This window comes from Vombatus ursinus, unplaced genomic scaffold (genome assembly GCF_900497805.2).
Source record: "Vombatus ursinus unplaced genomic scaffold, bare-nosed wombat genome assembly UNPS02009918.1, whole genome shotgun sequence".
Lineage (NCBI taxonomy): Eukaryota > Metazoa > Chordata > Mammalia > Diprotodontia > Vombatidae > Vombatus > Vombatus ursinus.
This window is the reverse complement of record NW_020949696.1, coordinates 6159362-6169084: the sequence shown is the minus strand read 5'-3', so window position 1 is coordinate 6169084 and position 9723 is coordinate 6159362. Positions and strand designations below refer to the sequence as shown.

Sequence of the window (9723 nt, the reverse complement as noted above, 5' to 3'; positions counted from 1 at the left end):
AAATAATAATCATTAGAAATGGTTAGTCTGGGGGCAGCTAGGTGGTGCAGCGGATACAGCACTGGCCCTGAAGTCAGGAGGACCTGAGTTCAAATCTGGCCTCAGACCAAACACTTGACACTTACTAGCTGTGTGACCCTGGGCAAGTCACTTAACCCCAATTGCCAAAGAAGAAAAAAAAAAAGAAAGAAATGGTTAGTCTGTGTAAGACACTGTATTGGAGACTGGGGATATATAGGAACAAACCAGGGCCTGCCCTCCAGGAGTTTATATTCAACGGAGGATACACCATGTATATACATAAGTAAAATACCAAGTAATATTAGGAGGGAAGGATAGAGTTCTGACAAGTGGGAAGCAGAATCAGGAAAGGCCTTGTGTGGGAGGCAGAGGAGGAAGAAAGCCCCTAGGGAACAGAAAGCATGTCAAAGACACAGGAGAGGTAGAGTGTTGTGTGTGTTGGGAAGAGATAGGGGCTAGGTTGGCTGCAAGAGAATGTGTGAAGGGGAGGAATGTCAGAGCTCACAGGGACTTGAAAGTGTAGGACGGCAGTTCTAAGAGGCTCCTTGGAGCAGAGAATGGCAGAGCTGGGAGGGTCCTAGAACCGAGGATGTCAGAGCTGGGAGGGCCCTTAGAACACAATGTCAGAGCTGGGAGGGCCCTTAGCACCCAGAATGTCAGAGTTAGGAGATCCCTTAGAGATTGTCTAGTTCAACTCTCTCACTTTACAGGTAGGTAAACTGAGGCCCAGACAGGAGATGTAACTTGCCCATTCTCAAACTAGAGCATGGGTCTCTCGACTCCTTTGAGGCTTCGTGGCACAGTGAGCTGAGCATTGCCTTACTCTCTGCATGCTCTTGGACAAGTCACTAAATTTCTCAGATTCTCCATTTCCCAATCTATAAAATAAGAATAAAAATACTTGCCACAAGGAGGCAAGAAAGTAATGGAAAGTTCACCAAGTGCGGAGTGCTGGGTTCGAATTCTGTTTCCCCAGGATCCCCATTGGTAAGAGAAGGTCAAACTAAATTACCACTAAGGTGTCTGTCAGCTCTGAGTGCCAAGGCTTTCTCCACTACACCGAATTGCCTTGGTTCTTTCATCTATCTTCTCTCCAGAGCCTGGAACAGGCCGAGAACATTTGGGAGGTCGTCAGGAAACGCTCAGCAGGCAGACTGCCAAGAGAGCTAAGGTGTACCAGAGCTGGGGAGGGCTGATTTGCCCAAAGCCACCAGTACCTTCTGGGAGGAAGCTCTGGGGCCTCAGCCTGGCTATTTCCAGGGGTTTCTCCAGGCCTAGTTTACCCTCCAGTCCCAGGCTGGGGCAGCTCCCCACCCCCCAACCCCCACCTGTCTCCTCGATTGACAAGGGAGCACAAGTGGGAGGCCCTAGGTCCCGAGGGCTCCTTTTACACAGAAGCTATTCTGGGGAAGGGAGCGGGGCTGGGACTGCAGACAGATCCCACTTTCCTTTACTTGGAAGGAATTGGCCCAGGGGCAAGGAGGAGGGGAAAGGGTAGTTTGCTGTTTCTAAAGGACAGAAGGAATTCATTCCTGCCTCTGCATTGTCCATTGTACAAATCCGCACCCCCCCCCCATGCCCTCCCCTATCTATGCAAATCCCTATCTGCCAGCTCTCATCTGGCCTCAGAGAATCTCAGAATGTCAGGGCTGGGAGGGCCCTTAGAACCCAGGATGTCAGAGCTGGGGGGCCCTTGGAACCCAGGATGTCAGAACAGGGAGAGCCCTTAGAACCCAGAATGTCAGAGCTGGGGGGCCCTCAGGTTGAGGGGCTATGTCCTTCTCTTAGCACCTGACACAGGGACAACCAGCCAGCCCATGCTCCTCACCCCTCAAAGATTCTTAGTCTAAGTGGGAAAGGGATTGGATTCTGGAGAGAAAAGAATAGGGACTTTGGACATATCCCCTAAATCTCCCTTTGGAAGCTAGCTGAAAAGGGGAAATTTTTCAATGGGGATAATAATAGCTAGCATTCATATAGCACTTTGGGTTTGCAAAACACCTTACAAATATTGTCTCCTTTGATCCTCACAACAACCCTAGGAAGAAGGTGCTGTTAGTATTATCCCCATTTTATAGATGAGGAAGCAGGGGCCTGGAAAGGTTAAGTGACTTGCCCCAGGTCACACAGCTAGCGTCTGAGACTGAACTTGAACTCAGATCTTCCTGACCCCAGTTCAAGCGCTCTATGCACTAGCTTCCAACAAACACACACCCTTCCTAGTATCTCTGTAGCCTCATAAGATTAAAAATTCAGAGCTGGAAGGGACCTTAAAGGGCATCTAATCCAACCCAATTACTTTTCAGTGAAATGGCCAGTCACTCAGTGGTGTAGTTCGGATTCAAACCTAAATAATCAGACTCAAAACCAGCATTGTTTCCACTGACCTCCGCTGCCTCATTGACAGGCATGTGCTCCCACACCCAGGAAGGCAGGACAGTGGAGCCCTGGGGCAGCAAGCCAGCAACCTCAGTCACATGCCAGAAGAAAAATGCCTGCGGCTTTCTCAGATTTAGATGCTTCTCTTGGTCTCTGCCGTTGCTTTGCTTTAAAGGATCCTTTATTAACTGGGGAGGTATTGAAGTTCAGTGAAAGGCATGCTGGATTTGCAATCAGAAGACCTGAGTTCAAATTCTGGCTCATCACTATCTTCGTGACCTTTAGCAAGACATTTAACATCTCTGGGCCTCAGTTTCCTCAATTGTAAAATGAGAGACATGGACTAGATGACTTGAAAGGTACCTTCCACTTCTGAAATCTATGCCCTTAGGACAGAGATACCACTGCATGTGTATTACATACAAATATATGTGTCTATTTGTGTGTAACGTGTTATATTCATAAATCTATATATATACATACACAAACACATGATGATGCTGGCAAGGCAGGCAGGCCTCCCTTCATCTACCAGCACAGATGTTGACGGTCTCTCCTTAATTCATTCAGTAATAATAGTTCACATTTATATGGTACTTTAAATTTTGCAAAGTTCTTTATATTAACTTGAGGTTCACAGCAATGCTGAGAAGTACTATTATCATCCTCATTTTATAGATGAGGAAACCGAGGCTAAGAGCAGTGAAATGACCTGCCTGGGGTCACAAATATAGCAAATAAGAGAGGCAGGATTTGAACTCAGATTGTCCAGAGTCTGCATCCTGTATAACCTCTCTACAAGAGGAACCACCCAGCCCCACCTGTGCTGATCCCTTCCCCAGTGAGGGCCACTCTTGTAACGATGTGAGTCTGAGTATCCCAGGGGTTGGATCTCAGCAACTGGGGGTCTCTCTCCCCCTTAGGGACCACATCCCTGGGACTATTCTGAGATCCAGGTTCTCACTTTGATTTCTCTTCCCAGGGTTTCCTCCCAGTTGATCTGCTATTTCCAGTTCTGCTCACTTATTCACCAATAAGAGTTCTGAACTAAATGGGCTGAGGGAATCAGGGAAGACCTTCGGGAGGAGGTGGGGCTATGAGTTTAATCTTAAAGGTATTGGGCTGTGGAGAGAGAGAGAGGAAAAAAATAAGGCAAAGAGAAAGGAGAGATGAAGTTTAGGGGCATGGTCCGAGCAAAGAATGATTTGTTAGAAACTGAGAGTAAAGGAGCAGTTAGTATAGAAGGTAAACTGAGGCCAAATCATGAAGGCTGTGCTTTCATGTGTGACCCTGATTGGTCCTCCCAACTGTTCTCCACCTCTTTCTCTAAGCCAAGCACAGATCTGACCACTTCACTTCCCTGCATGAAAGCCTCCAGTGGTTCCCTAATGATTAGGACCAAAAGCAGACTTTTCTGTGTGACATTCCAAGCCCAGCACACTTTTTCAGGCTTCTCGCCCATTCATGCACCCTTCGGTCTAGCTCAGGGATGGGGAACCTTCAGCCTTAAGTTCTTAGGTCCTTAAGTGCAGTCTTTTGAAGGAATCAAAATTTGGATTTTACAAAACAAAATTTGGATTCAGTCAAAAGGCTACACTTAAGGACCTAAAAGGCCACATGTGGCCTTATAGCCGCAGGTTCCCCACCCCTAGGCTAGCCAAATGGACCCACTTGCTGATCCTTAATCAATCAACAAACAAGCATTGATTAAACACCTACTATGTGTCAGGCACATTGTTAAGCCCTGGACGGGCTTTTAAAGAAAAAAAAAATGAACAGATCCTACTTGAAAGGAGATGTTGTGCGTGAAGACCTGAGCTCACTGGCCGGCCTCTTGGCCTCTTGGCCTCTTGGCCTCTTGGCCTCTTGTACATACAGGCTCTCCTCCCAGGCCTGGAATGTTCCCCTTCCTCACTGCTGCTTTCTCGAATCAATCCAAAGCCTTCTTCAAAGCTCAGCTGAAACACTACCTCTTTCATGAGGCCCTTCCTGACCCCCAGCATCCCTCACCACCAAATTCCCTCTATTTACTTAGCATCTGCATTGTATTCTCATTTGATACAACTCTGGGAGGTAGGTGCTATTACTATCTCCATTTTACAGCAGAGGAAATGAGGCAGACAGAGGTAACATGACTTGACCAGGGTCACACAGTTAGTACCTGTTGGAGGCCAAATTTAAACTCAGGTCTTCCTGCCACTGGGCACAGTGCCCTTTCAACTGCACCATCTCGCTGCCTCTGAAATGTCTTTTCTTTCTGTTACAGAGAGCAGAGTTAAGTATCTGCCTCCTCACCCTCTTTCTGGTTCCACTCAGTGTCTGTCCCACCTCAATCATGACAGCCCCAGGCCCTGAGCTGCCCTTACTCTACTCCCACTTCACCAACTCTCCCCATTCCCCCAGGATAAAGTCCAAGCCACACTGCTATGATGCCGGCCCTCCACTTTGCAAAAAGCTTTGCACGGTTCCTGGCACAGAGTAGGTGCTTAATAAATCTTTGTTCTATTCTTCCCTAAAGAAATTCTAGGTGGGGGGCAGCTAGGTGGCACAGGGGATAGAGCACTGGCCCTGAAGTCAGGAGAACCTGAGTTCAAATCCGACCTCAGACCAAGCACTTGACACTTATTAGTATGTGACCCTGCGCAAGTCACTTAACCCCAACTGCGTGGAAAAAAAAAGAAATTCTAGGTGGGAATCGGGTGCAGGAAAATTGGTGCCTGTGTGGTGTTTCCAGAAGAAGCCAATGTTTGGTCCTCTTTCCCTCCCTTCTCTTACCAATTCTCTTTAGTATTCTGGATGTTTTCCTTCCTCATTTCTCTCTCTCCTCCCATGCTATCCCCAAATCACATGTCTTCCAGGCTGGGGTTTAATGACTCAAGTCAGTCAACCTCCAACCCTTCATTCCCCCCCCCCCTTTTTTTTTGGCAGTCAGGATTAAGTGACTTGCCCAGGGTCATACAGCTAGTAAGTGTGTCCAGGGCTGGTACTCCATTCACTATACCACCTAGCTGCCCCTCCCTTTTCTTATTTCTAAAGCAGCTTGATCCCATGGTGGATAGAATGGAAGACTTGCAGTCAGAAAGACAAGTGGTTCAAATCCTGCCTCAGACACTTACTCATTGTATACACTTGGAAAAGTCATTTAACCTAGCTTGGCCTGTTTCCTCATCTGTAAAATTGATATAACAATGGTATTGTGTTAGGAGGTTCAAATGAGATAATCACATTCAAAGTGCTTTATAAACCTTCAAGTGTTAGATAAAGGGCTGAGGACTGGACCCCTGATTTCATTGATATTGGTAACTCCTGAAAATAATGTTTGTAAAGCATTTAGCACAGTGCCTGACACCAAAGTAGGGGCTTAATAAATGCTCGTTCCCTTCCCTTTTCTTCTCCCCCTTCTCTTTGGGCGAGAAATTCTAATTCCTGTGACCTGAGACAGACACAGGAAGACTTTATAAATTACAGTGACGGTATTTTTCCACCTGTAAAATGGAAATTCTGGGACCTTGCACCTGACTTTGACTCACTAACTTTATTAAAATTATTCCCAAGGGCAGCTAGGTGGCACAGTGGATAGAGCTCTGGCCTTAAAGTCAGAAGGACATGAGTTCAAATCCAGTCTCAGGCACATGACACTTACTATCTGGGTGACCTTGGGCAAGTCACTTAACCCCGACTGCCTCACCAAAAAGCAACAACAAAACAACAACAAAAAAATCACCCCCAGATCATTATAAAACACCATGCAGCTCACAATGCTGGGAGAATGGAGGAAAGATTTTGCTTACTAAGGAAGGGGAAGTCCAGACAGATGTTAAGTCAGCCCCAGTGAGTAAAGCCAAGGGGATCCTCAGGAAAATCCCAGCTTTGGAGCATGGCACTCCTCTCTCTCTCCGTAGTTTCTAGGTTTCTGGGACTCCCACCTTAAAACCCCAATCACTCTGACTTTCATGAAATGGCCAGTAATAGCCCCAACTCAAGCCTCAGTGGCTTACAAATGAGTGTAAAAAGCAACTGTTTTCTCTTCCAGCCAGAAACTTGGAAAGTCTACCCAGATATTTTTGTGATGGTAAATTGTGCCATCTTTTATCTCAACTCTTACCTAGCCTTAGTCAATGAATGGGTGTGGCCTCAGACAACCAGATACCCGGGAAAGACCTTAATTTAGAAAGGCCAAGGTCACCCACTGCAACACCCTGGATCTGGGACTCTGGAGACTCTGGAGGAGTGAGGCTGAGGACGTGGTGCAGCTCTGCCTCACTTATATCCAATTCATGTTAAGTCAAGACATCTCGCTCATGATACTGATGGGGTATAGGCCCAAGCGAGACCTTTGCCCCTTGCCCCAAAAAGAATTTGGCTCCCATTTATCTACAGAACCAGAAAAGCCTTAAACTTCACTTTAGTCTGAAGCGGTTACCTGAGGCTATATTCCACTCCAAGGTTTTCCTTATCGACTATCCCTATCAAAGCCCTCCCTAGTCCCACTTTCGATCTTATCCACACCCCATTCAAACCTCCACCTTCCAGTTACCTTCACTATTTATTCCCAATCTCTCCCAAACATTCCCCCCCCCCTTTTTTTTGGTAATTAGTATTAAGTGACTTGCCCAGGGTCACACAGCTAGTAAGTGTCAAATGTTTGGTCCGAAGCTGGATTTGAACTCAGGTCCTCCTGACTTCAGGGCCAGTGCTCTATCCACTGCACCACCTAGCTGCCCCCCAAGCATTCCAATAGGAATTCTTCCTGTATTCCTCCCCCAGTCACCCAGATCCTCTTCCCAACCCCTCCTCTGGTCACCCAAAATTACTTGAGTATATATAAGATCCACCCTGGCCCCCATTTAAACGCTGAGATTTTCTCATGCCCATTCGTCCTTATAGGAGTCACTAATGTTCAGATTCCTTAAGAGTCTTGCCTGTATGGTTTATCTCTAACAAACTTTCTCTGGCTGAAAGATTTGGGTTGAATTCTTTCAGGCAGGGCCCACAGTGTCATGATTTTGGGGTTCCAACAACCCTAAACCTCTAGAACTCATCAATGTTGTTGGTCCTGTTCAAGAACAAAGGTCGAACAACATGTATTATTTGTGTACATGTAGATTTCCCAGATAGAATACTTCCTAATAGAATAAAAATTTCTTAGGGGCAGGGAATGCTTTGTTTTTGTATCATCTCTAGCACCTAGTCCTACAGTGCCTGGCACATAGTAGGTGCTTAATAAATACTCATAACTGATTGATTGTAAGCGTTGTCCTATAGACAATGGGAGCCATGGAAGATGTTTGAGCTGGAGTGTTTTAGAAAGATTAATCCTCACAAAGTCTCTAATAAAGAACCAGGCCTAGAGTCTCTAGGAAGACAAAGAACATGACCTTGTACCATAGGCCATCTGTGGGTACCCCAGAAGGTCCCAAAAGTCATGGTCCCTACCATTTGTTCCTATGTTTTCCTTCTCCAGGCTCTGCCTCTTACATAGAGGATGTTATAAGACAAGTCACCTCCCCTCTAAATATCAAGGTCAACAAAGCAAGCAGTGGGCCTTTATTAAGTGCCTACCATGGGCCAGTCATTTGCTAGGTTCTGGGAATACAAAGACAGAAAGAAAAAAAAACCAATCTCTGCCCTCAAGATTACATTCTATTGGGGGAGACAATATGTGCATATATACCCATACAGAAAATAAAAATGAAAAGTTTGGATAAGTTCCAATCTCTTCTGCTATGGAGCTAGAAGACCCAAACCCTGAGCATTAAAATACACAGGATCATGGAGGCAGCTAAGTGAGGCAGTGGATGGAGCGCTCCACCTGGAGTCCAGACGACCTGAGTTAATTCGTAAGTCTCAGACACTAGCTGTGTGACCTTGGACAAGTCACTGGGTGGGGTAAGGGGTGGGAGGGCTTCCTGGAGGAGGTGATTTTACACCAGCTGGGCTTTAAGCCAAAAAGGAAGCAAGGTTATTCCAAGCAGAGCAAAGATTCAGAAGCTTTAGAAGCAGGTGTAAGGCTTCTTTTGGAGGGGCAGAACCCCGCATCCCAGCCTGACTGCTGCAGAGCCTGTCCCACCCGACTGAAGATGGCCTTCAATGCTGGGCAGACGGGACTTGGAACTTGGCTCCAAAGCCAGTGAGCAGCTGCTGAAGTTTTTTTAGAAGAATGGGCCAAGCAGGCTTGTGGCTTAAAACCCCTTCTAGCTGGGACTTCCTAAAGTCCTTGAACTTCGGGATTTGGAGATGTCCAATCCCCTCTTTCTACAAATGAGGAAAGGGGATGGGGGAGGCTACTGGGGTTAAGTAACTTTTACAGACTCAAAGTTTGTGAGCACAAGATTTAGCGGAATTAAGGGTCCTAAAGACAGTCCAAGCTCCGTTCACCCAGCCAGAAACAGAGGGGGCAGGGCTAGGATTTGAACTCAGGCCCTTGCACTCCCCCATCCAGCCTTCTTTTCATTCTGCACCCACCCCGCCCTGCACCTTCTTTCCCCTGCCCTTCCCTTCCTCCCATGGCTGGGGTTCTCTACTGACTCCCCTCCGCTTCCCTGGGAGCTGACCGCTTGGATCCGCTCCGAGGGCGGCCTAGGAGAGGAGGGCCCGGCGGGTACCTCGGGAGGAGGCCACGGCGGCCAGTGAGTGCATGTAGGGGGTCTCCCAGCGCTCCATCACCGGCTTGCCCAGGATCTGCAGGTGCGTGTCGGGCTCATCGTAGCCGGCGGCCGCCTTTTGCCAAGCGGGCCGGCAGTCTTCTCCTGTTTGGAAGATAGGCGCTGGGGCAGCGTCTGCGTTCATGATCAGGTCCTGCAGTCAGCCCTCACTCTGGAGGCAAGAGGCTGGCGAAGTTGATTTTATACCGGGGGGGCGGGGAGCCCAGCACAGACACCGAGCCAGAGGGCTGGGGGTAGGGAGAAGGAGGGAGCCCCGGCTCTCGCCCCTCCTCCAGCCCCAGTCCAGGCTTTGGAAAGAAGGGGACACCTGGCTGTCACCTTAGGGAAGTGCAGCTCCCCCCTCCCCCCCAGGCAGGGGCTCAAGAATGGAAATGATTTCTCCCCTTCCTAGAGCCCTTTACAGTAGGGAGCGCAAGAATGATAAACCCATTTTTACAGATGGGGAAACTGAGGCCCGATTCCGTTGTATTGAAGAAGCATTTATTAAGCGTCCACTTTGTGTCTAGCACAAAGACAAAAACAATACATTCTCTGCCTTCAAGTTGTTGTTCAGTCATCTCCGACTCTATGTGGTTTCCTTGGCAAAGATACTGGAGTGGTGGGCCATTTCCTTCTCCAATGTGTCCCATTTTTTACAGATGAGGAACTGAGGCAAATA

The 9723-nt window shown here is 47.7% G+C and overlaps 1 protein-coding gene across 1 annotated transcript in view; it reads right to left on the bottom strand.

Annotated features, from left to right (window-relative positions):
- Nucleotides 1-9204, bottom strand: part of GAMT (guanidinoacetate N-methyltransferase) — a 16654-nt gene extending 7450 nt beyond the window's left edge. Inside the window, exon 1 of the mRNA XM_027853180.1 lies at nt 9006-9204. Within this exon, the coding sequence (XP_027708981.1) occupies nt 9006-9189 (184 nt within the window). The 5' untranslated portion in view covers nt 9190-9204. The remainder of the gene's footprint in view (nt 1-9005) is intronic.
- Nucleotides 9205-9723: the final 519 nt, after the last annotated feature.